At 44.9% G+C, this 27,494-nt stretch overlaps 1 protein-coding gene across 2 annotated transcripts in view; it reads left to right on the top strand.

Annotated features, from left to right (window-relative positions):
- The window catches only part of HNF4A (hepatocyte nuclear factor 4 alpha), an 80,013-nt gene extending 56,255 nt beyond the window's left edge, over window positions 1-23,758 (top strand). For both annotated transcript variants that reach the window (XM_077335501.1, XM_077335500.1), the window contains exons 4-10: window positions 7,670-7,776; window positions 10,414-10,569; window positions 13,984-14,071; window positions 14,900-15,055; window positions 16,263-16,499; window positions 17,585-17,710; window positions 18,473-23,758. In XM_077335501.1, coding sequence (XP_077191616.1) covers window positions 7,670-7,776; window positions 10,414-10,569; window positions 13,984-14,071; window positions 14,900-15,055; window positions 16,263-16,499; window positions 17,585-17,710; window positions 18,473-18,615 — 1,013 coding nt within the window. In that variant the 3' untranslated portion in view covers window positions 18,616-23,758. The remainder of the gene's footprint in view (window positions 1-7,669; window positions 7,777-10,413; window positions 10,570-13,983; window positions 14,072-14,899; window positions 15,056-16,262; window positions 16,500-17,584; window positions 17,711-18,472) is intronic.
- Window positions 23,759-27,494: the final 3,736 nt, after the last annotated feature.

The following is a 27,494-nucleotide window of genomic DNA, read 5'->3' as shown; positions in this document are numbered from 1 at the left end:
TCTCTTGAAGAAGTGTAGTTTTTTATATCCCGCTTTTCACTACCTGAAGGAATCTCAAAGCAACTTACAGTAGTCTTGCCTTCCTCTTATCCACAAAAGACACGCATCCTGTAAGGCAGGTGGGACTGAGAGAGCTCTGACAGGACTGCCCTGCGAGAACAGCTCTTTCAGGACTGTGACTAGCCCACCCAGCTGGCTGCATGTGAAGGAGGAGTGGGGAATCAAACCTGGCTCACCAGGTTAGAACCAAGCTGGCTCTTGAGACCACTTTTACCCCCAATGTTTTTCTGGTAGTTGATTTTGAGTCAGCTTTTTCCTCTGACATGTTTCTATTTGTTTTCTTCGTGCCATCCACCTCCAGCCCACTTTTCAGTTATTGGGCTATCATCATCCTTAAATCACTCCCTCCCCCGCACCCCCAACACGTGATTTCAGATTTTTTAAAATGGTGTGATTAAAAATTTTTAAAGTTATTCCATGGTTGCTATTTTTTAAAAGCTCTAAAACGGGTAGTCAAACTGCGGCCCTCCAGATGTCCATGGACTACAATTCCCAGGAGCCCCTGCCAGCATTTGCTGGCAGGGGGCTCCTGGGAATTGTAGTCCATGGACATCTGGAGGGCCGCAGTTTGACTACCCCTGCACTATCAATATACTGTGATAAGGTTGTACGGACAACTCAAACAGGTTCCCTGAATTCCCAGCTTTCATTTTTTTAAAGTAAGCCCTTTCCGTATGCTGTGATCCTGAGGCAAAGTAGGCCCCTGCAGACTTTCAAAATGCCGTTCCTTGAAGCTCCACGGAGGTGTAGAGAAAAAGAGTTTGGTTCGTGGAATCTAGACCTGACTAGTTCATTATCATAAGTACACGATGATCCCGAGTGCACTCAGAGCCAACACGGGTCCAACCCGTGGCTGCCAAAACCATTTCAGAGAAGAATCTGATCATTTCAAAATGCCACTGTGGGGCAACAGGACAAGGTGATCTTGTTCTCCCCACCCCCCAATGTGCCTTTTCAGGTGCCAAAATGGGCCTGAACTAGAACTCTTGTCCCCTGCAACTGCTAGGGGGAATTTCTTCTCTCCCTACCTCACCAAAGTTTCCGGTGTTGCTGCAGTTCTTTTCAAATAGGACTGTGCCACAGGTGCAATTCCTTTCCAGTCCCTTCAGTCTCCTCCTTGAAGGCTCAGACCCTGTCTAAAAAGAGCTAAGTATGTGACATGTTTTCTTTCTTTCCCTCTTCTGTTTGGCTCCTTCAGCCATCCATGGATTCTAATTGACTGTTCTCCACTCAGCACAAAAACTAAATACAGGGGATGGGAGATTGTCGGAAAGAGGCAGGTCCTTGGCCCATCTGTCACAGCGACCTTGGAGCAGCCCCCCTCTGTCAACCTTATCTACCTTCAAGGATTATTTTCACGTTGATAGTCGTGTTGCAGCAGAACAGATTTGGAGTCTGACAGTACCTTTAAGACCAACAAAGTTTTATTCAAGGTATGAGCTTTTGCGTGCACACACAATTTCTCAGATACACATATGAAAGATCATACCTTGAACAAAACTTTCATTCATCCATTAATTTGTTCGTTCGTTCATTCACTCACTCCTTTTCGGCTCAGGGCGGTTTACATTATAACTCTCATATGTAGTACAGTACAGTGAATATTCAATATAAAACTTGTTTAACACTGAAACTTGTACAAAACAGTGTAATATAACAACAGTACTCGATAACAAACAACAGTTTGGTCTGTCTGCACTGTGGTCCAGTTTTCTATTAGTGCAGATTATGGGGCTTCTTGGATGGTGGTTATCGGTTTGTTCACTTGTCTTGCCCGAACGCCTGGTGGAAGAGCTCCTTTTTTGCAGGCACTGCAGGATTGTTTTAGGTCCAGCAGGGCCCTGATGTCATCTGGGAGCTCGTTCCATCAGGTGAGGGCCAAGTAACTGAGAAAGCTCTGGCTCTAGTCATTGACAGATGAGCTTCCCTGGGGCCAGAGATTGCCAATTTATTGGTGTTGGAGGAGTGTAAAGCTCTTTGGGGTTCATAAGTGGAGAAGTGGTTTCTCAGATACTCAGGGCCCAGACCACGTGTGGCCCTGAAGGTAATTACCAGAACCGTAAGCCTGATCCGGTAGTCAACTGGTAGCCAGAGCAGCTTTTGGAGTGCGGCTGAATACGGGCCCTCCCGTAAGAACCCTGGCTGCCGCATTCTGCACCAGTTGGAGTTTCCAGGTAGGCCTGTGTAGAGCGAGTTGCAGAATGACTGCTTAGGTGGACTCGTATAGCATTCATAGCATTCTATTGCAGAAATCCAGCCTAGTGGTGACCATTGCCTGAATCACTGTAGATAGATGTTCTGGGGCCAGGTAGGTCATGAGTAGTGCCACTGGACTCAACATTTTTTCTTCAGGGGGTCTTGTGAGGATAAATGGGGAAGAGAGTACCATGTAAGATGCTGTGAGCTTCTTGGAGGAAGGGTGGGAGAAAAATGTATTACATAAATGAGGAGTACCTTTATTTTTCCCCAACTGGGACTAATAGCAGCACAAGTCAGCTGATTCCTCTCGGGGAAATTACCCTGGTGGTAACGGTGGGGAGACTGAGGCCCAACACCACAGTCCTAATCCTAATTGCCATGCACAAGCTGCTGCTGCTCGTTGAATTTAAATCTCTGGAAGATCCAAGTGAAGTTCCCTAGTAGTATATGCTCTGGTCTGGTTTAGAATGCCCCATCAGCTAGAGTCGCCAGCTCTGGGTTGGGAAATACCTGGGGACTTTGGAGGTAGAGCTGGGAGTGGATGGGATTTGGGGGAGGAAGGAACCTCAGTGAAATAGAATGCTATGGAGTCCACCCAAGCAGTCATTTTCTCCAGGGGAATTGTCACCTGGAGCAACAGTCCCCAACCCTGGGCCGGAGACCGGTACCAGTGCGTAGATCAGTCGGTACCGGGCCACAGCTCCTCCTTGTCTTCCTCCCTGGCTGCTGCCCTGCCACCTTTGGTGCTCTCCAGCGGCTGCCATGGCTGGGGCTCCCCCTTGGCATGGTACTGCGCAGCTGCTGCTGGCAGTGCCCCCCAGCGGATGGTGGGAAGTCAGGGGAGTGGGTGGGAAAGCAAGTGGAGCAGGGGCTCAGGTGATGACATCCCTCGGCAAAAGACTAGCCCCCCCCCCCCCCGGGCCTCAGTAAAATTGTCAAGTGTTGACCGGTCCCCAGTGATAAAAAGGTTGGGGACCACTGACCTGGAGGATGAGCTGTAAAACAAGGAGATCCCCAAGTCCCACCGGGGGACTGGCATCCCTATCAGCTGTAACTTCATGGGTGACTTAAGACAAGCCATATTATTACCTCAACCCCTAATCTGTACCCCTAGCCTGGTTTATTAGGATTGATAACACAATGTTGGTGAAACTTAGATCTTTCTACATAAATACAAAGTCTTATTAGTGATTCCAACCTGATCCGAAGTTCAGATGAATTCTGAACTCTATTCTGTTTCAGTTGCAACCAATAAACATAACCTATATTCTGCAGATTCATCTCTTGGGATTCATGTCATTCGCTTAGATGGCTGTAGAATGGATTACACATATGCATGGAAATGGGCAAAAGAAGCTTTACATGACATGGAGGTAGATTATGTCCCCTGAGATGATAATATCTCGTGGACATCTAGTAAAGGGACTGGACATTTGGCAACCCAAATTTGGCCATACTGCAAAATGGCTGCTGTGAGCATTGGGACCAAGCATCACTAGGTAGTAAGCAAACTACCCTCTTATGATTGAGGTAGATACTTCCAGGTACTTCCTGTAGACACCAAGATGATGCCTCCTAGGCTCTTCTGGAGGACTTCTTACTTCAGTGGGGTGGAAGAAAGTCAGGACTGGATCATTCCTTTGGGGGGGGGGGGAGAAGTGGGCACCAGGAAACACAGTGGTGGATACCATGACACTTACAAGATTCATGTTTGGGATCATTGTCATAGATAACTGGTCTGTTTCAAGAAGGCTGTTCTTATGATCCAGTCCAAATATTGATCATTCTCATTAGCACAGATATTTTTAAAGACTTAGCTTAGGTTTGCCTGAAGGATACAGGAATCCTCTCCTCTTCCTGAGCCCATTTTCTATTTGCCTGTTAATATTCAATAGAAGTTACATTAGGGCCATGACCGGCTAAATACTGAGTAAACATTTAGAAAACATCATGCCGTGACTGAGCAGAGGGAGGGGGGGAAGGATCCTGATAACAAATTGTATAACCTTGAGCACTCCTATTAACAGCTGCTGACTAGATGGTTTTAATTTCTGTACAGCCTCATTATAGCCCTTTTATCAAGCTGAATGATACGACTGGAAAATAAATCTGGAGAGCTACAGGTATAATAAGAACAATCAGATATTGTCTCACACAGATATTCCTGTGATTAGCCGTAACGAGGATTGGTAGGTCTCAAGTGATAGGCAGTGAATGCGTGACTTGGCAACCTGTTGTGTCTTTCGGGACCTTAATGGTGGCCATGAACAGACCACGTGTCCTCTCAGGAGATACCGGAGTAGAACTCCTAAACCTTCCAGCTACAGCCAGTATCACCATTTATAATGACCTGTTCACGGAGATAAGTCAAAAAAAACAAAAACAAAACACAGTTGGGATGTTATGAGTTGAGATCCCAGTCTCCAAGTGGGACCTGAGGACATTACGGATCACCTTAAGACTACAGACATCAGTTTGCTTGGAGAAAATGGATGCTTTGAAGAGTGGACTCTATGGCCTTGTACCCCACTGAAGTCCCTGTCCTCCCCAGGCCCCGTCCCCAAATCTCTTGGAGTTTCTCAACCTGGATCTGGCAGCCCTATCCTCCCAACCTCTGCCAGTGGCCAGGGGGAACCTGATAATCCAAATTATGAGGCCTACTAAACACAGGCTGATAACGTAATACCAAAAGGCTTCCTGTCACCTCTCAGCCAACAGTTCTGCCATATTTCTCATTTCACAATCCTCTCATTGTGATATATCACTAGACAGCCTATCCTGTCCGTTGTGACCCAACACAATCCTCATGACAAAGTTCTAGATCAGGGGTAGTCAAACTGCGGCCCTCCAGATGTCCATGGACTATAATTCCCAGGAGCCCCTGCCAGCGAATGCTGGCAGGGGCTTCTGGGAATTGTAGTCCATGGACATCTGGAGGGCCGCAGTTTGACTACCCCTGATCTAGATTAACCATTTGAAGACTGACTTGTATTCCCTGGGTCCTCAGCATTCTGTGCAGACATGGAAATCCGATACTTGGGAAAACTTGGCTTTAAAAAAGTCAGAAATCTTTGTGGTTTCAAAAAACAGCATGAAAACTTGTGGGTCGTTTCCCCACAGAAAGTTGTGTGAACCTTTAAAGAGAACAGAATTAAAGCAGCTTATACATTTTGCAGGGCTGTGGTTCCCTATTCACAAATAACCAAAAGCTTCACTGAGCATGAAATAATTACTATCTAAAGAAAAAACACCGGAGCAGAATTATTAGGAAGCAGTTGCTTTATACAATGTGGTCGCTATTTCATATTGTTACAGCCTTTATAGTTTGTACTTCCTTATCATTAATTTACATGTATATTGAAAGACCTATGTGTACATTTCTGTCTCTTATCTTATATTGATTATACTTGCCTTGCTTGCAGTGCTATGATTCTTGCATTGTTAATTTAATAATTTTCTTGTTTGTTCAGTGAAGCTTTGGCTTATTTTGTTCCCCTTTCACTTTTGTTATAAATTCTCTCCCAGTCCCTTTTGAGTTCCTGAAATTATTTGATTTTATTCAGATTAAATCAGGCAAATAAATCCATGCAAATTTGCTTAATTCCCCTAATTTGGATGGGACCTCATTGAAATGGGACCTCGTTGAAAAAAACTGAACCACCCTGAGCCACAGGTGAGGGCGGTATATAACTATAAGAAATAAAAATAAAATAAATAAAATAATAAATAAATAAAAATAAAATTGTTGGCACTGTTTAAATATGCAAAGGATCTGAGCACCAGGTTGCTTAAAGAAAAAAATAGTTTTATTTAGAAGAGAAACAACTTTGTATATATAGAGAGAGACTCCTGTGTAATTGCTCTGTTGTTTTCATTTGGTCTGTTCAACTGCTGTTCTGGGGGCAAGCTGGACAGTGTGCCAATCAGGACAAGGGAGGAAACTGAAAAATAACAGGCAGTTCCTGTTCTAACTATGCTAAATACACATCTCCTTTGATGTCCCCTGATTTTTTTCTCCCTCTCCCCAAATGCTAGAACTCGAAAGCATCCAATGAAGGTGACAGGCAGTAGATTCTGGATGGACATAAGGAATTACTTCTTTATACAGAGAGTGGTTAAAATGTGGGATTTGCTGCCAGATGATTTAATGATGGCCACAGCTTTAAAAGGAGTTTAGAAAGTTTCAGGAGATCAGTGACTAATAGTCAAGGTGACTGAGGGGAACCTCCACATTCAGAGGCACTCAACCTCTGAATCTCTGATGCAACCTCAGGGAGATGTCTGTAGCTCTATTCCCTGCTATTGGCCCTCCAGAGAAACAATGAGTCAGGATGCTGGCCTAAATGAACCACTGGCCTTTTCTGCTTTCGATGTTGCAAGCCAGCTTTGACCTGGATGACCCAGGCTTGGCCAGTTTATGGTACGACCCCAATGCTTACAGGCAGGAATCTATGAGCAAAAGCCTATGTGGTATCGATTGAGTATGAAGATTAAGAAGAAGAGTTGGTTCTTATATGCTGCTTTTCTCTACCCGAAGGAGTCTCAAAGTGGCTTACAGTCGCCCTCCCTTTCAGCGCCGTGGTGAGCCCAAGGTCACCCAGCTGGCTGCATGTTGAGGAGAGTGGAATCGAACCTGGCTTGCCAGATTAGAAGTCCGCCCCCCTAACGACTACACCAAACTGGCAATCATGGATGAAGTTGTAGGAAAATGGGCAGAATACTTGGGATACTTGATTGTTGATCACATAAAAATAGAACTCCTGGGTCTCTGTCAATTAAAATTGTGAAATCATACCAAACAAATGAATAAATATTTTAGAAAATTTATTTAGCCTATATTTCCTTTTGGTTTGGGTTCATTACTTGGAGGAATCGAGGGTTCGGCTACCAGGCTTGGCCAATGTCATCAGGGCCTGGAAGCTTAGCAAGGGGATCTCTAGTTACTATTTGGATGGGAGACTGCCAAGGAAGACCAGGGTCACTAGGCAAAGGCAGGCAGGCAGCAGCAATCCACCTCTGAGCCTTTCTTGCCTCAGAAACTCTGCGGGATTTGTTATACGAGACAGTTCTTCCCACCCCAGTGCAAGAGAAGACACCTTACTGCTTGCTTCTTCTGGATGTTGTTGGGGGTGGGAAATACTGAGCCAAAGACTCAAAACGTGCTTTGAATGGAACACATTTACAGGTGACCAATAAAATTCAGCAAAGATGAAGTGTAACTTTAAATCCATGGTTTATGCGTGGCTCTTTATACAATTTTTAAACTGTGTTATATAATCTTATATAATTTTTAGACTATATTTCTGCAAATGCCAAAGATGTATTTCAACATAAGGTCTTTTTTGTTGAGGTTTTTTTTTTTTTAAGAGAAGTCAAAAATGATTGTATGTTTTCATTTTGTTTTTTGTAGCTGTGCAGAATGAACGTGATCGAATCAGTACTCGTCGATCCAGCTATGAAGACAGCAGTTTGCCCTCCATTAATGTTTTACTGCAAGCAGAAGTCCTTTCACAACAGGTACTTTTTTCCCCAGTGTGAAAGAAGCAGCAGCACTGAATTTGCATCTTAGTGCTTTCTTTCTGCCCCACCCACTTCTCAGTAGATACCTGTAAACTGAAAGCTAAATTCACAAGCCCTTCTCTATCTATTTCTTAGTATCTAGAAGACCGTTTATGCACTGGAGGGTTCATGCCAGGCTGGAGGCTGGAGTTTTAGTCATGGCAGGTTGCCCCACCTCTTCCTGCACCCACACGGGGGAGCATTTGGAATGGCGCACCTCAGCCGCCCTCTATTTGAGCTCCTGCATGGGAGTTGGGGCAGTGAAGTTCTCAGTCCATAAACGGTCAAACAGCCACTTTCAGTTTCACTGGATCTGTTTCTTGTCACTGGTGATGACAGCAAGGGTATGTCCAAATGGGGATGTATCTCTGGAAAAATTCCTGGCAACTGGCATTTGCCTCTTCCGCGATTACTTCTTTCACCTGATCTCAAATCATGCCATGCCTTGGTGTAGTGGTTAAGAGCAGCAGCCTCTAATCTGGAGAACTGGGTTTGACTCCCCACTCCTCCACATGCAGCCAGCTGTCACAGTTCTGTCAGACCTCTCTCAGCCTCACCTATCTCACAGGGTGTCTGTTGAGGGGAGAGGAAGGGTAGGCGATTGTAAGCTGCTTTGAGAGTCCTTTATGTAGTAAAAAGCAGAATACAAAAAACTTCTTTTAAACTATATTATGACCGTTTACGCACTGGAGGTTTCATGCTGGGCTGCAGGCTGGAGTTTTAGTCGTGGCAGGTTGCCCCACCTCTTCCTGCACCCACACAGGGGAGCATTTGGCCTGGTGCAGCTCATCCATCCCCGATCTGTGCTCCTGCATGGGATCTGGGGCAGTGAAGTTCCCAGTGCATAAACGGTCCAAGTGTCATTTCTGAGCCAAAGAATAATGCCCACTTTGGAGAAACAGACTACTGCGGAAACCTGTAAAAGCTCTTCTAGACCACAAAATAAGAGCAGATCTAGCTGAGGAATTTCTCTGTGATCCAGGGTCAGTCACCTAGAGATCAGTATGTGCTAATCCTTCCGGGTTCCTCCATTAAGCAACAACACAGTAAGGTGTGTGTGTTTTTACAATGTTATTTATTCAGTTACACTTTTGGATTTGGCAAGATTTCAGCAAATAAAGCCTGTTGGCTCGGGGGGAGGGGGGGGGAATCTGTCGCAGATGTCCACATTTCCTTGCTTAGCAAACAAATAAGTCTGGATCTAGGGATAAAGTGCTGGGAGGACCAGAGCAAGAATGTTACAGTAAAAAGAGAAAGAAAGAAGAAGCAGTGAACTGGCCAGTACATCACAGAGAGATGAAGACTGATTACTGAGGAAGATTTCCAACAAGTTGAGTGTATAGAATTAAAAAGTTGGAAGAAGCCTAAAAGCACAGAGGGTCATAGAATCATAGAATCATAGAATCATAGAGTTGGAAGGGGCCATACAGGCCATCTAGTCCAACCCCCTGCTCAACGCAGGATTAGCCCTAAGCATCCTAAAGCATCCAAGAAAAGTGCGTATCCAACCTTTGCTTGAAGACTTCCAGTGAGGGGGAGCTCACCACCTCCTTAGGCAGCCTATTCCACTGCTGAACTACTCTGACTGTGAAAAACATTTTCCTGATATCTAGCCTAAATCGTTGTACTTGAAGTTTAAACCCATTACTGCGTGTCCTCTCCTCTGCAGCCAGCAGAAACAGCATCCTGCCCTCCTCCAAGTGACAACCTTTCAAATACTTAAAGAGGGCTATCATGTCCCCTCTCAACCTCCTTTTCTCCAGGCTGAACATTCCCAAGTCCCTCAACCTATCTTCATAGGGCTTGGTCCCTTGGCCCCAGATCATCTTCGTTGTAGTTTACAGGATGACTTGTAACCACAGAGGATGACTTGAAATATACCAGGCAACTATGTTCTTTTATTTATTTACGCTTAAAATATTTATTTGCCACCTTTACTCCACACAGAACCTAGGCATCTTACAATATTTTAATTAATTGTCCAGTATCCACTTAAGCACCCCAATGGCAGCATAACAGCAGTTGCAAAGCAGACATATGCATCCCATACCTCTTTTGCAAAGATATTCTAATAGCGATGTGGAAGAATGTTTTATGGCAAAAGGCACTGAGGCCCTTGATGATTTATTTATTTCAACATTTATACCTTGCTTTTTTCACACTTCAAGGCAGCTGACAGTATGGCCTTGTTATCTCTGCATGCTTTCTGGCAAAGCCACACCTGCCCATCGCTATTTCCAGAGATTACCTGGGCCTATTTTGCACATACTAGATAATACACTTTCAGTGCACTTTAGAAGTAGATTATCCTGTTCTGCTAAAAAAATCCAGCTGCAAAATACATTGAAACTGTGCAGAACGGGCCCAGCTCCTGTACAGTTCCTTTGTCTTGGTCATTTTCCTTCACGGGCCAGATTTTACTTGAATTATCTTTACCTAGGATCAAGGCACATCAGGTGGGAATGCAGAGGTCAGGAGGACCCAAACTGGGAGACAGGATAACATCTGTCTCAGATTTTCTAGTACCTTCAGATGTGCTCACTTTCCTTACCTTGTCAAGTGATGTTATACGAAGAGGTTCTCTCCCTCTTGCAGATGTCATCGCCGATTTCCGTGATCACAGGTGATATCAGAGGGAAAAAGATTGCCAATATCGCTGACGTCTGTGAGTCCATGAAGCAGCAGCTGCTCGTGCTGGTGGAGTGGGCCAAGTACATCCCAGCTTTCTGCGAGCTTCCTCTGGACGATCAGGTGGGCTTTGTTTCCCATTCTTTGGTCCTCTCTTCAGTTTTAGTCTGAAAGTAGACTGGGATTTTTCAGAGAAAATATGCACACATCATTCCTGTTGTAAGACTTTCTCAAGCACTTTGTGATACCCCACTGGCATGTGTCTCATCGCTACTCATTTCCACTTTGGTAAATGGAGAAACAATAATAATAAGGGCATGACCTAGAGCAAATTAGGTTTGTATAAGCATAAAGCCAATGGGACTTTCAGCATGTGGGCAGGATAAAGAGATTCAATAAGGCAAAATTTACGAAGAATCACGAGGAAGTGGAGATCCTGCTTCCCTTCCCACTTTGTCCCTGGTTCCATCTTCCTTCCTTTCCCCCTTCCCACCACTGTTTCTCCTTCCCTGTGCTGCTAGCTCTTTCCCTCCCTTCCCAGGCTATCCTGATGGCATCCAGTTTCTGAAGCTAAGCAGGGTCAGCCCTGCTTGTTACTCAGACAACCAGGGAAGTCTACAGAAGTCCAGGGTTGCTATGAAGAAGCAGGCAATAGCAAACTGTCTCTTGACTTGAAAACCCAATCGGGTCCCCGTAAGTCAGCATGTGCCAGATAGCACACATCTCTGTAAGCCTTTGAACGAATTCTTGCGGTTCTGTTTTGCATCCAAGTCATGTAGGTATGGTAGAGGGCTTTTAACCCCCCTGCCCCCATATGGCCATTCACTTCGAAACCTGATACATGGCACATGACATTATTAACAGTGTACAAAAGAATACAGATGCCCATATTCACCCTGTCTTTTTTCCCCTTTAAAATAGTTGGTGGGGAGTGATGGTTTTAATGGGTAAAACCGCATGAAGGGTCAAAAGGCTCAAGCCACTCCCCTCAACCCATGCAACTCTGATCAAAATCAGAGTCCAGTTACTGTCAGTGGGAAGATCCATTTGTGGATTTACTAGGGCCTTCTGCTTTGCCCCTTGGTGGAGTTAGGTTTAGAAGCAACAAGAGGGGCAGGCAGTTCTTGAGGCAACAAACAATGAGGTGCAACAGTTGCTTTGGGGCAGAATTCCTGGAGACATGTGGGATCTATGAACATACGAACCTGCCTTACGCTGAAGGAGACCATTGCTCCATCAAGATGAGTACTGTCTACTTGGACTGGCAAGCTGTTCTCTGGGCAGAGGCCTCTCATGCCACCCACTACTTGATCCTTTTAACTGGGGATGCCCGGGGGTTGAACCAGGGGCCTCCTGCATTCCACTGGACCACCCCACCCTCCCCACTGCTGGGCTCAGTAGATTCCTGGTCCAATGCAGCAGGGGATCTTACATTGTTCCAGTATTTTGCTCATAGGAATGGCTGTGCATCAAAGCTAATATTGCGCATGTCCAGATCATTAGTGGCTGGTGAAGACAGTTCATCATGGACAGTTTTTCTCAGAATAATTTCCCTGCCGTGGGGAGTGCCTGCGTGTCCCAGTGCAAGCTCCAGATTTTTGTAAAACATTTTTTGAACAATGTCTTTATTTGAGTGCTCTTTTGAAGCATCTGTCCTATTCTCATCACCCTCAGAGTTTTGTTCTGTCAAATCCATCTCCCCTTCTTTGGCTTGAGACAGAGCTAACCGTGGAGAAACGCGTCTGACTCTGTAGCTCTTTCTTTTGCGAGACATTTCGCCTTCTCTGTTTGTTCAGCACATACAGATTGGCCCATCCCCTTAAAGAAATCCTTTCCCCAAATCCTTCTGTTAATGTTTAGTGTTTGTTTGCCACATAGCTCGGTCCCGGTCGGACATTAAGAAGCCTCTGTGTCATGCTGAATCTTTGCGTTAACCTTTGTTTCTACAGAGCATTTTGAAGAGAAGTAGGACAGGAGATTTGGAACATTCTTGAGAGTCGCTGAAGGGTATAAAGTGACAATGCAATCATTAACAACGTGGCAGGCAGAGGATATTAAAAAAACAAACAAAAACCCTTATGTCCTTTTTCACAACAAAATACCCACCAGAGACGTCAGTGACACAAGGGCTGGGATACTCATCTTGGGGATGAGGTCTCACTGTTTGACCATTCTTGTTATCTACTAGGGCCCTCAGAGAGGCCTAATGTTACAGACCTTCTCTGACGGAATATGAAGGCCAATGTCTCCACCCCACCGCTATTGTCTCTCTCTCCTAGAGTCCCAACCCTCCTGTTATCCCTGCTCCAGAGAGCTTAATCTGATAACGTACCAGTACTGAGAAAAATATTTGTTAGTAACAAGGACTAGGTGCTGTATAAAAAGTATATTTCTAACTTGCCAGCTTACAATATAAAGAGACAACTTGAGGAAAGGGGAAAAGGTTGCCAAGTGCAAACAGTAACTGCCTTTGAGCCAATGTGGACTAGTGGTTAGAGTTCTGGACTAGGTTCAAATCTTCACTTACCATAAAATATACTGGCTGTCTTTGAGCCAGCAACCCTCTCTCACCCTAACCTACCTCACAGAGTAGTTGTGAACATAAAATCAAGGATGGGCAATCCACCTTGAACTTTTTGAAGAAAGAATGTGATAAAAATGTACTAAATAAACAAATTAATGAAATATGTAAGCCTGTAATAGTCAGGAGCAGAAGCTCAGACAGAGTCACCAAGCCATTAATGAGCTTCTCTTCTAGCCTACTTAACAGCCAGCTGACAGGGGGAACGGAACTCCAAATACAGGAATATGTAAATTACATACTATGATGAGAACTGCACATGGCTGGGAAATGCATTTAGGAACGATGTAAGGCATTTTGAAAGAAACAGGATTGCTTTGATGTTCAGCATGATCGCATAACTATCCGGGCCCATAACCTGTTGGACAATGCCTTTCTAGAACCAACATTTACTTCCAATTGCCTAGTCTTTCCAGAAGGTAGTAGGATGAGGTGCTTTGTCTACATTCTTTTCTAAGGGTTTATCACATAGTTTTGCCCTGACTTTCCTATGATTCAGAGTACCTTTATTGGCATAAAATTGCAAAGCATAAAACAAAAATTTCAAATAGTTCCAGATGTAAAATCTATCATAAAAGATTTTCATTTAAAATTGCCAGTAAAAACTTTGCTACTTTTATAATAGTTGCTGAGTCTCTCACATTTAGTATCATTTTAATTCAGTGTTTCTCATTAACGCAACTGAATTTCAGTTTCTTCAGATAATTAGCTAATGGGCGATGATATACTTCAAACTTAGGACACACCAGAAATATATGATACAACGTGTCAGGGACACGACATCCATGTAAACAGTATCTCTCCTGAGGAGGGATCCTCAAAAATCTACCTTGGGTGACATTTGTTTAAGCGAGCTACTAGAAATGCTCTTCTTAACTGGTGTGTTTCCAAAATTTGGAGACAAAATTTCTTCTTCCTATGTAATTCAAATAATAAAATGCCTTTGTTTCACTCAGGTGGCTTTGCTACGGGCACACGCAGGGGAACACCTCTTACTGGGAGCAGCCAAGCGGTCCATGATCTTCAAAGACATCTTATTACTAGGTAAGGTGTGCCTTTGCCAATATCTCAGGAGGCTTCCGTGAATCTGGACATTTTAAAAAAATGGCATTTGCACAAGGTGAACCCTTTATCAGTCAGAATACTTGATAGGAAAGATATTATATCACAAATGAAGAAGAGAATGTGAACACATTTAGGCTCCAATCTGCAAACAGTTGTCTGCTACATATTCTGGAAGTCATTAGAGGACGTCATTAGAGGACCTTCTGCATACCAAGAAGATGCTTTACCCCTGAACTAGGATCCTCTCATACATAAAGGTTTTTCAGTGGGATCAACAATGCTTCCCCATGGCCATTTTAGTTGGGAACACAACATGGGAGGGGAAAGCATGTGCACACTGATCCATGTCAGGTTCTGTGCACCTGGAGAGTGTGTTCCCAGTAGGGAACTCACAAGTAGACATCTGATTGATAAACCAGAATCACTTATACCCTCAGGTAGTAGGTGTGAGACCCTAGAGAGCTACTGCTGTCAGATAAGACAATCTTAATCTAGACGTATAATAACACCACAACACCCAGTACCAAAAGAGAACAGTCAATAATCAGGTTTGGTATACAATATGATGTCATCAGTTGAAGCATTGGGGTGGAGGTGGGAGAGCTGGAATCGTCATCATCATTTCTAAAATTTAAAAAGTTGTACCGTAAGAAAAATGGGAATGCCTGAAAGCCTCATCAATGTTCTCTTGCTGCTAGTTTATATGTGGGAAGAGGGGTCAAATAATAGCACAGTTGCACCTGCAGTGTGTACAGAAGAGTCACAGCATCCCATTTGGCCTTTAAAGCGTATCACTTTTGTCTGTAGGAAATGATCACATAATCCCCAGGAACTGTCCGGAATTGATGGAGGTCAGCCGAGTGGCCGTGCGGATCCTGGATGAACTCGTGTTGCCTTTCCAAGAACTGCAGATTGATGATAACGAATATGCATGTTTGAAAGCCATCATCTTCTTTGATCCAGGTAGAAGGGGGGTGGTTGCAGTAACTGGGAAATAATCAGTTAAAAATAGGTAGAATCGTTGACAACCTGCCACGAGTAAAACTCCAGCCTGCAGCCCAGCATGAAACCTCCAGTGCGTAAATGGTCATTGACTTGCAGCCAGTATTTAGGATATAAGATACCTAGCTTTAGGTATGCCCCTGGTCCTGAGATCTGGCTATGCTTTTGCTGTGTGTGTGCAGTGCTCTTAGGGCCAGCTGATTGAAGCTTAGCCTACATCTGCTTTGATTACTCTGATGGGTTGCTCTGACTCAGGGTCAGAACTGAATTTATTCCAAATTCTACCCAGGATTTTTTCTTCTGCCTAGGAATACACTCTTTTCTCTGGAATCTCTTGTGGCTACATTTCTTTGGACATTCAGCTCACGCCCCTCAAGCTGTGCAAAAGGATTTCCCTAGACAAATGATTAGGGATTGTGCTCCATACTACTGTGCATCATTTACTGTAAGCAGGAACCTGGTATGTAATTTTGTACAGTTTGAGGGGCATGAGCTGAATGTTCAAAGAAATGTAGCTACGAAATATTCCAGAGAAAATAATGTATTCCTAGGCAGAAGAAAAAATCCTGAGTAGAATTTAGAATAAATTCAGTCCTGACCCTGGAGGTATTTTGCACAGAGCCAAATATAACAGTTTAAAAAACAACCAGTTTAGACCACTGTATTATACTACAATCGTTGTTCTGCATTGAATATAGTCTGTTGAAAAACTACACTGCAATGCTTTCCGCATGGAACAATTCATAGCCCTGCCCCCTGTAGCTTTGCCAATGACATGCTTTGTTCTCTAATGCAGTCGCTAATCTGCATAACCAGGCTTCTCTGCATGACTAATAGTGCGTCTGAAACAGGCAGGAGAGAAATGAATCCGTGAAAAGCATCTTTCAGAAACAACCCTTAAAAGACGCTTAAAGCACCAAAGAGGCAGTTCACCATGCAGAGCAAAATCAGTTTTGCAGAGTAAATTAACTCTTCTGTGCAGAGATCAGAAAAACCACAATGTATTTAGTGAGTTTTCATCAGCTTTTCCATCATGCAGAAGGGGCCCTGGAGTCTGTTGACTAGTGCAGCACACAAAGGGGTATGAATCAGTCCACAAGCCACACTTGGCTGTCTCACCCAGCCTTTAGCAATGGCATCGCCTTGAATGTCTTGTGGTTTTCTCCAGATGCTAAAGGTCTCAGCGACCCCACCAAGATCAAAAGGATGCGGTATCAAGTCCAGGTCAGCCTGGAGGACTACATCAACGACCGACAGTACGACTCCCGGGGACGCTTTGGAGAGCTGCTCCTTCTGCTGCCGACCCTCCAGAGCATCACCTGGCAGATGATAGAGCAGATCCAGTTTGTCAAGCTCTTCGGCATGGCCAAGATCGACAACTTGCTGCAGGAGATGCTGCTGGGGGGTGAGTGCTGGGGCCGAGGGTATTGCTACCATTGGCCTTCGGGGCTTTACGGGTTATGGCTTTATGGCAGGGATAGTCAACCTGTGGTCCTCCAGATGTTCATGGACTACAATTCCCATGAGCCCCTGCCAGCGTTTGTAATCCTTGAACATCTGGAGGACCACAGGTTGACTACCCCTGCTTTACAGGTTATGCCGGAGAGAGCATCAGCCCCACTTCACATGGAAGGAGGACACAGTTGGAGCCATAGAAGAGCCTCTGGCTCAGAATTCCCTGCTTGAGGAAGATTTGGGTTAGTTCTCCCAGTGTGATTGGCGTACAGCAAAGAAGTTAGGGCTGATCCTGCGTTGAGCAGGGGGTTGGACTAGATGGCCTGTATGGCCCCTTCCAACTCTATGATTCTATGATTCTACGATTCTAAGTTGATTCAAGTGGGTAGCTGTGTTGGTCTGAAGTGGCACCTTTAAAACCAACAAAGATTTATTCAAGGCATGAGCTTTCGAGTGTATGCACTCTTCCTCAGACTATGAACTACCATCACAGACAGTTTTATTTCTCCTGTGTTTTTGTGAATTCAACTGAATTACAGGGGATTGATTGGCTGTGTTAGCAAAGAATTATCATATGGCTGAATTTGGATGTTGTGACAGTTTGCTAATTTAACTGAATTAACTTTTTGCTTTATATTCCCACTGTCATGATGGTAATTCATAGTCAGAGGAAGAGTGCCTGCACTCGAAAGCTCACGCCTTGAATAAATCTTTGTTGGTCTTAAAGGTGCTACTGGACTCTGATTTTGTTGAGCAAACAAGTTGATCATTGAAATAATGCTATTGGCTTTTCTTTCGCCACCAGCCTGTGAAAGGAGGCAATACACAACCTGAGACAGGGTTTTTCTTCTCCTTTAAATTTCTACCAGTAGATTGAGAGAGCCAAGTTAAAACCCCTCTCTGTCTCCTGAAGAAAAGGAAAACTAAGGCCCCATAAGACTGTTTGTGCGTTCTATGACTGCTGACTCCAAAGTCCATTGCACACCCCCAAATGACGCTTCAGCAATGTGTTTTTGATAATGCAAATAATTGCAGGGTCGTCGAGTGATGCGCCTCATGCTCACCATCATGCCTTACACCCACACCTTATCCAGGAGAATCTAGGGACAAACGTCATTGTGGCCAACACGATGCCTGCTCAGATCCACAACGGGCAGCTGTGTGAGTATCCGTGCACAATAGGTTTGTCTATCTAAGAGTGCTCGACTTTGCACTGGATCATGGTACTCAGAGTGAGTTAGGCTGTGTGCAGATAATATTCTTTGGCTAATGACACTGACAGAGGTAATGTGCTCCACAGTGGAGGTTGTCTAGCTGTAATGCATGGACAGCTGCAATTTTTCTCCTTGCACCTTGTTTACCTGACCCAGCAGCTGTTTGCTGCATTTGAGGAAGCATATAATAATATGCAGGGAACTTGTTTGTTTCTATCAATAAGCAACTGGAGAGCCCATTTAAAGTCAGGCACAAAGGAAAAGGATAACGCGGCCTTTGAATGCCTTAGCTCCAATCTGAATCTATTGTACCTCGTGTGTTGGGAGAGGAAACTACGCGCTACCCTTGAGACACATGCAGTTGCCATTATGTGTGAATAATTACGCAGAATGTTAAGTTTTCATGTGCAAAGTCAGAAACTCAGGAGGTTTGTTGTGGGCTGAAGCCTGAAAATATTTACATCGCCCTGTTCATACAAAAGGGCCACCGTGCATATCTGCTGGATTTCTTCCAGTATGCAGAACAGAGGTAGGAGAAATATGATGACTGGACAGGGCTAATTTTAGAAAGTGCTGCAGATCTGTCTTCCATCATCTTATCTTCTTGGTCCACGGCTTCAGCCTCGTGCATTAAAACGCTTTTGCTTCACTTGTGTGCTTTGTCTGCACAACTGCTTATTTCGTAACATAGTTTTCTCGTCCCCTGCAGCCACTCCTGAAACTCCTCAACCTTCCCCACCGTCTGGCTCAGGAGCCGAACAATACAAACTGCTTCCTGGGGCCATTGCGGCTGTAGCCAAACAGCCCAGCTCCATCCCTCAACCCACCATCACAAAGCAAGAGGTCATCTAGCATCCAACCGAATGAATCCAGCCATTGTCACAAAGGCCCTGCAAGGCGACTGGGGCACAGACTCTTCCTGTTCTCATCTTGATCATCCTAGGCATGGAATATTCACGGAGAAAGCCCAGGGCATCGAGGCACTGATTCATTCATCAGCATCCGCATGTAAATGGCATTTCGGCACTCAACTGTTAGAACGTTGGTGACCGAGCGTTGCAGAATCGGTGCATCAATCTTAATGGATGCCTTATTTGTAGAGTTGGATCCCATACTTCACACTGGATGGTGGACTGTTCAAAAGATTGCACTGACCTGCCTATTTCTTCACTGCCACTGAATTGTTCATGTTTTTATTTCTCTGCCGGTCTATTTGGAGGAAAACAGCGTTGTGCTGGGGTGGGGAGGGGGGCAACACGTCAACACTGGGGCATCTCTACATAGCTCCGAGCTCCTCTGAGGACATGCTGGAATTACACATTACCTGATGAGTCTGGTCCCCAAGAAGGAAAATGAAAACGTCTGAATTGCAGCGACTGACCCAGAAGCCTTTGGGTTGCTTCTTCCATGGCATCACTGCCAGCTTCTGGATAAAACAAATTGAGTGCCTGGCTTTGATGCTTCCTGTGATCCTCAAAGACAAACAAAACTCAGAGGCCTGAGATCATTCTCCTAAACTTCAGATCGTCTGTTGACACTCTTCTAGCTACTAGTTGGTGACTAAATTGAGGAACCCCGGCGGGCTGTTAGAACAAACAACTACCTTGCTGTTTCAGACCATCACCTGTCCTTCTAACTGGCATGTCACATAGATGAGATGGCCTCCGTTACTTGGTTTAACCCTGAAATTTGGCTCTCGTGTACTACTTGTGGACATGGAGGTTCCATGTAGCTAACCAGTTGGATGGGCTCTGATATACCTCTCTTCTCGGTGAATGTGTCTAATCCTAATTTGTTTTTCTGAAGCAAGTCAGTTTCCTTTGGGGTGGAGGGGGATTCATCTGTGTTGAAGTTCAGTTGGGTTTGGTGCCCTTGTTCCCTTTCTGCATCCAAAGTAGAATTGTTTGGCTGCATGGAATGGAAATATGTTGGAAATGGGTGTTTGAGTGAACATCCTAATCCAGTTAGGCAAGTGCAGCACTATGTAACTTCCTTACACTGAATCAGAACTTTGGTCTAATAAAGACACTTTTGAATACCCTGACTGGCAGCAGCTCTCCAGAGCTGTGGCATAGAGCATCTGCTTTGCCAGCAGAAGGTCCCAGGTACAATCTTTGGCATCTCCAGTTAGAAAGACCAGGCAGTAGGTGATGTGAAAGATCTCTGCCTGAGACCTGGGCTGAATCTGCACTGGGCTTTGATCCCAAGTTACCCTGAATTTAAAAAAAGTAATCTACATGTTATTCAATTTCCATTTTGATATTTAGCACTTTAGATTTTCCCTCTGCAACATCTGTGATTGATCCGCGGTGTCACTACCTTTCCTTCACGATATCCAGGAGTGGATATAAGTCGCTACATTTGAGAAAACCACTCCCAAAGCCCCAGGATTAAGGGTAGACCTCTGCTGTTTGCCAGATTAACTTCCTCCCCTGCAACTCCAATGCTGATGTAGCGAAGCAGTCTGTCACTGATTGGTCAGGGCATCAGTTCAAAGACTGCCTGGTTCCCAGTTGCCATTTGCTCCTAAGATTTATTTTTTCCCTCATTTTAAAGTGACTGTGCTCCGAGTCCACACTTCTATGTACCAAGATTTGCCTTTTGGATTGTCTTTCCTCCTTTCATTCTCTCCCCCCCCCCCACCTCGGTCACTCAGGAAAAGAAAAATAAACAAGCTGCCTTGTTCCATTCCCCCAACCCACCCGGTTGTTTTGGCTGTAGAGTCAGGAGACGAATGACAGGGAATAAATCCCTCTCCAGCCTTGTGATCCTTCATTGCCAGCTGGAGCTTCGTGACCACCGCTTCCCTCCCCCCTCTAAGCTTCCCCAACTAAGTGGGAGGGAAAGAGCAGCCACTACAATTAAGTGTAGAACGCAATCTGTTTCAATTTGGGGAAAACAAAGGTGGAAGACCTGGGGTCAAATCAATCTGAATTCAGCAGGATCAACAACAAGAAAAAAACCCTAAGTGCAGAACCAGCCCTGGAAAACTGACGCTGGTCTGAGTGGACAGTACTGATTTTAATGGACCAGTGATACAATCCGGTTTCATGTGTGTCTTTCACCTCACCTATTACATGATGCTTTTAACTGGCAAAGGCAGGAGTTAAACCTGGGACTTCAGGCATGTCAAGCTGATGCTATACCACAGAGTCAGGGCCATGTGTTTGTAGATGATGGAAGTCTTTTTTTTATTTTTATGGTCTGCTTTGAAGTCACAGCTGACGTTTGGCATCTCCATCGGGGTTGAAGGCAAGAGACATTCAGTGGTGGTTTGCCATTGTCTGCCTTTAGGTAGCCTGCCTTTAGGTGGGCTCCTATATAGGAATTAACCAGGGCTGACCCTGCTTAGTTTATGAGATGGGTCAAGACTGGGCTAGCCAGGTCATGGCAAGGAAGTCTGCAGATAATGGTTTACAGTGAATTCACATACATCCTGCACGTACATGTGTCCTTCTGCTTGTAAGAAAGAGCCAGCATGGATTCACTTTGCAGTTGAAATAAGGGACCAGAACCTGGATAAATGGGGGGGGGGGTCGTCTGTATTACACTTGAGCTCTACATGCATTGAGCGTAACTTGAGAATTACCCAATGCACTTTTTTAAAAAATCAAGTGTACACACTACATGGATTGCACTGTAACTTTTGAATAGATCTCCCTGTTTTGAGGTCTTTAGGTCTACTGTATGTATCTCCTGAGAGAGGGCGGAATAAGAGTTTAAAAAATAAATTATATTTTCAAAGCTACCTCTCTAACTATGAGGATTAGAAACCTGGAGAGAAGTTAGCAACCCAAAATCCTAAGGCTGCATGAAAATGGCTCTGCTTGTGATGCCATATGTTGATCATTGCAAAATTAAGCAGAAGTTAATAAGAAAGCATACCTGAAGGATGCCTTAATGGTCACTTGGCATGCTGATGTATCTGTTAACCTTTTTTAGCAAGCCGATCTCACTTCAAGCTCTCATTTATTTAACATAGTGAAGGACTACATCAAAAGATAAAAGAAAACCAAATGTCGTTTGCTAGGTCAATGACCTTCAAGTGCCTTTCTTTTATTCCAAGACACTGCACGAAAATAGTAAATGAATGAAGTTCCTAGTTTCTTTCTAGATTTTTTTTTTTTGCCATCAAGTCACAACCAACGTATGGCAATCCTGTAGGGTTTTCAAGGCAAGAGATGTTCAGAGACAGTTTGTCATTGCCCACCTCTGTGTAGTGACTCTGGTATTCCTTGATGTCCTCCCATCCATGCTTAGGTTCTGAGATCTAACTAGATTAGGCTATCATGGACTATCAATGAAAAGTTGCTCTAAGGTGACTTTTGGTGGCTTTGGCTCAGCATTTATGTGGTAGAATTATACTGTGAGAAGTCTCTACTTGAAGGGAGATTGCAAGCTACCACATTTTTAAAGAAGCTAATTTCTAATGTTTTCTAGCATGCGGTAACTGGCGAGATCATCGGCACAATGCATCTATGGAAGGGAAAAGGACACCTTGGGGTGATGCTTCCTCCTTAAAAAGGGTGGTGGGAATAGACCTTACCAAGGAGAGGACTAGGAGTGACCCATGATGGTCAGCAAAGGAAGATGGTTGAAACACTGAATCTTTATTTACATCAAGGGTATATGTTGTCACTGGTCCCTCTAGTTCAAAGTTCTCTAATCTGACTGGCAACAGCTCTCCAGAGTCTCAGGGATCTGAGCCACAGCTGTTCCACATGGAAGGAACCTCGCCTACTCATAAAGAATGTCCGAAAGAGGTTCTAAGCTTCTCTGACTGCCGAAAGGACAAATAAGTGGGCTCTAGATCAAATCAAGCTTGAACTCTCCCTAGAAGCTAAAATGACTAAACTGAGGCTATTGTACTTCGGTCACGTCATGAGAAGACAATTGCTGGAAAAGACAATAATGCTGGAAAAAGCGGATGGCATCAGGAAAAGAGGACGAGCCAAGATGAGATGGATTGACAGAATCAAGGAAGCCATAGCCCCCAGTTTGCAGGACCTGAGCAGAGCTGCTGAGGACAGGACAGTTTGTAGGCTGCCAATTCATAACGTCACCGTAAATCAAAAGTGACTTGACAGCACTTAACATACAGAGTCCATATTTAATATCCTTCTACACACAACCCTCCCCCGCCCACCTGCAAACATACATTGCTATGGAAGTGCAGCACTGACGGCCAAGTGTCTTCCAGAGAATATACGGGTGTGCCTGGTAGGAAAGACCTGATTGTGAGGTCTTTCTCTGGCCTTTAAGCCAGAAACCAAATCTGGGAATTTATGCATCAAGCTGTCTCCCTACATTGGGACTTTCTGCTCTACTTCTGAACACTGTCCTATTTTGCTATTTCTGGCCTTTCCATTCAGAAACCCATGCCATAACAGACCTTAGGAGGGTGTGTGACTCAGCTCCTTCCTTCTTGCATTTAAAAACTGGAGTTATTCACTGGGGAAAGGCTAGGTGGAGGTGACCACAAACCTCCCTAGACTGTAAAGGACAGCTGAAGTTGTAACTGCCAAAAACGACACATCAGACTCTGAACTGTTGATATGAATGGAGCTCATCTCATTGGCGCTAGCCTGGGGTCTTTGCCCTTCGCTTCAGATGCAAGAAATACACGCAGCTTGCCAGCAGGCGGAGGGTGTCGAAGTATTGTAATATTTGCCAGCCAGGACTGTGTTATGCAGTGTAATTTATTACCACAATGGACCTAATCACTTGTCCCTGTAAATTATTTTGTAAATTGTATTGATTATTTATAATTGCAAAATTGAACATGAATAACATTAATTACAGTAACGGTTGCCTCAACGGCACCAGCAGTTTCTGTATGTAGGAATAGTTTGAGGGAGGTGTTTGTGCCGCAGCATTCCCTCACGCCAAAAAGTCTAGTGCGGCGCGTTAATTTTTGTCAAGTACTGGCTTCCAACGGAAACAGAGCTGTATTTCTTTATTAGTATTTTTAAAAATACAAAAAAATGTTTTCTAATCTTTCTCAGCCGAGTGTCTTATTTTTCCGAAGAAAAAGCAAGCCGTATTAAAGTTTGGAATGTACCTAGCTAGGTTTGTTGGCAGTAGGGAAATACGTGGAAATTTTAGGGCAGGAGCCTGGAGAGGGCGGGGCTTAGAGAGGGGAGGGGACTCAGCAGGGTACCATGCTATAAGGTCCGCCTTCCAAAGCAGCCATTTTCTCCAGGGGAACTGATCTCTGTCACCTGGAGATTATCTGAAAACCCGGGGACAGGATCTAGATTGAGATATTCCAAGAGAGGAGAGGGCGAAGTTGGGGAAGGACCTCAACAGGGTAAAATACCATACAGTCCACTCTCCAAAGCAGCCATTTTCTCCAGGATCTGTTGTCTGGAGATCAATTGTAATAATGAGAGGTGGTTGGCAAGTTATATCTTTCACTCCCCAGTAGGGTGCCTTGGACCAGTAGCCGAGGTCTCCATGCACCAGAAGGCACCCTCAAAAGCAGCATTAAATCATGAGCCATCCAGCTGTCTCCCTGCATTGGGACTTTCTGTCACTTTCAGACCTATAGGACTGAAGCTACTTCACACATCCATAATCATTATGAGTGAGAAGGAGTCAGACCTAGATTAATGCACTTTTATCGATCATCAACCTAACTGTAATGTAATGGAGGGTATTCCCAGTCAGGAAAAATTCACCAGGTATTTCTTACATTTTTATTTTATCCTTTTGACAAAAAGTTCAAGATGGCATTCATGGTTCTCTTTTCCACTCACAAACCCTCATCCAAACTTTGTGGAGTTGTTTAAACAATGAGAGGATGACTGGTCCAAGATCCTCAAGTGAGATTCATGGCTTGGCAGGTATTTGAACAACACAGATCTGTCCAGTTATTGTCCAGAACTCTCCCCATAACACCAGCTCCAGGTTAGGAAATATCTGGTGGTTTCAAGGGTGAAGCATGAAGAAGGCAGAGTTTGCAGAGGGAAGGAACTTCAATGAGGAATAGTCAGGAGATTTCCAGGCAGCACCTGGAGGTTGGCAATCCCAGACAGGGGGGTCAACCCTCCATTTATGTTTTGGGGAAAGCCAAGGATTCTTATTGCCCACCATGGATTTACAATTTGTTTTGTTAAAGACCAATGCAACTCAGGATTCTTCTTTGAAAGAAGGAAGCCTAAAGGGAGGGAGAGAAAGAGGAGCAGGATGAGAGCGAAGGAACAAACTTTTATTGGAGGGCAGGTTTGTTGATAGCCAGAGGCTGCTGGAAGAAATATAACTATTAGTATTCAAAGAATCCAACTAAGGGGCCTCCTGGCCTCCCGTTTCCTGTTGCCACTCAAGAGGATGATGGAGAAAAAGGGTGTGTGCAGTTCCTCTGGTGAATCCAGGTGATGTTATCACATCAGAGTAACACATTGGCTTCCCCCAGACTCTATAGACTTCACTGTAACCTATGAACAGGGCTTCCGGTTCATAATTCTTAGCTTCCACTCTACAACAGCCCTAGTGTGTCGCAGCATACTGATTTCCCCACAAAGTGTTTTGCTTGCATGAAAATTGGTATCCTGAAAAGAATGGAAGGGTACTCCCCATGTTCCACCTTGCTAAATCCCAGTGCAGAACTGGAAAGTGTGTGGTGCAATGTTCGTGTGAGGGTAAGCAGATTTGGGTCTGATCCGTGCCTGGATGAAGGAGTCACAGAAATATCACATGCACTGCACTGTGTATCTCAGAAGAAATGTCAACAGTAATATTCTTCTCCAGCTACACAGCAGGGCCAGAATATGTTCCTTGGCAATGCTGACACAAGTCAACAAGGAAATGCAGGAAATGCAGGTGGCAGCTACGAGCACAGACAGCTTCAGGAGGGGACTGGAAACACATATGGAGCAGTGGTCCATCAGTGGCTGTGAGCCACAAGGTGCAGGTGGAACACTATGAGCCATTCCGCATCCATGTAGCAAATTGTTTGCTGAACGAAAAATCGCCATTTTAAATAGTGGAATTCGGCGTAACGCATACCTGCCTTTGTAGTGGAATCCAGTTGCGTTTCTATCGTTTCCCACAGGGTTCCGGTCTCTGCAAAAATCGCTAGCCAGGAAGCGCTATTGCTAAGCTGTGTCCCGCCCCTGGCCGTCAAGCAGCCAATGGGCAGCCGTTATCATGCTCCCAAACAGCCCCTTTCCCTTTAAGGAAGGTTTAAAAAAAAAAAAAAACACCCGTTGCAACGAATATGCATTGATTCGTTGCAAGGGAGAGGCCCATCCAGCTAGCAGGTGGTGTTTGAGCTGCCGTTTCATCGTTGCCACGCTCCTTCCAAGTGAAAAAAAAAATCCCCCCCCCCTCACGGGCGCGATTTTCGGCCGAAAACAGTGTGAAAAATAAAGTGAAAATAAACCAGCAAACGGGCCTCTGCGATGCTTGTGCTTGGTCACTTTAAACAGAGGGGCTGCAGCCAGGGAAGCCTCGCTGGATAAACGAAGGCTCGCTGGTGCGTTAATCTCCGCTCGCTCGGAGAAAACAAAATGGCGATCGCTTCACCGGAAGATCAGAGGAGAGAGCCAGGGGGAGGGACTTTGCAGAAATCACAACAATGGTAATGCACAGAACTTTCCCGCTAGTGTTGCAGATTGGTTGCAGGAGTGTATCGCTTTCCGGAAGGTGAATCCACTTTTTGGGATTTCCCTGAAAGCGCTACAACGAAGCGCTTTTTGCAGATCGGTTTCAGGAGTGTTGCAGATTGTCAACGAAGTTGTGCATAATGGCAAAACTGTAGCGATTTCAATTAGTAACCATTGTGCTATTTTGGACGAATGCGGAATGGCCCTATGTCTTGGGCAAGGATATCTCTGTATTCTTGGTTCTTGGGGGCAACAGGGGGAGGGCTTCTGGTCCTCCTGATGGCTCCTGGGTTTGGGCCACTGTGGGGCACAGAGCATGTCGGACTGGATGGGCCATTGGCCTTAATCCAACATGGCTTCTTTTAGGTTCTTGCAGTCACTAGAGTTGGGTCGCTGGGTGTGCCACTCTGCCCGGAGCACCAGTTTGCCCATCCTGGAAACGGAGCAGCCCCACCAACAAAGAGAGGCCGGCTCCAGGCTTGCAAACCGAAGGCATTTTCCCTCTGTGGGAATCTGATCAGCAAAGTGGGTGAAGCCAGAGGCAGGCTAGGGCTACCGATGCACAAAACAAAGATAAAGTGAAAGTTAATTTGTTACTGGTTGTAAAAGTGAAGAAAGACGTGGAAGATTAGGAAAGACCATAAACCGTTCCACCCACCCCCACACAGACTGATCACAAGACCCTTGCGGCAGTCGGGCATGTCCAAACATGTGAATCAGAAGGGTGCGGATATAGGACAGGATTCAGGGTGCGTTTGCACCAGCCCATTCTCACTCTGCCGCTGGCCCTGAAGCTCCCACCATATCGACTTAGCACAGGAGTGACTACCAATAATTTGGTTCTGTATTTCTGCCGAAAGAGCCTGTCATAGGCTTTTTGATGTTATATTTTTCATTCTGCTCTTCCTCTCAAGACCTCTGGGCAGTTTACAAGGGTCTCTCCGCAGAACAACTCAGTGAGGTTGGTCAGGATGAAGTAAAGCGGCTGGCCCCAGCAAGAATCTGAACCCAGATCTCCCAGTCTCTATCACTCTAAGCACAACATCACCCTGTGTATATTTAACTGGTGTTTCCTTGGGGATGCTTGTAAGGGAGAATGGGGTAGGATTTTGGAGCTTCAGGTTC

The sequence above is a fragment of the Paroedura picta genome, chromosome 4 (genome assembly GCF_049243985.1).
Source record: "Paroedura picta isolate Pp20150507F chromosome 4, Ppicta_v3.0, whole genome shotgun sequence".
Taxonomy (NCBI): domain Eukaryota; kingdom Metazoa; phylum Chordata; class Lepidosauria; order Squamata; family Gekkonidae; genus Paroedura; species Paroedura picta.
Note: the sequence above shows the minus strand (reverse complement) of the source record. Positions and strands in the feature narration are given on the sequence as shown.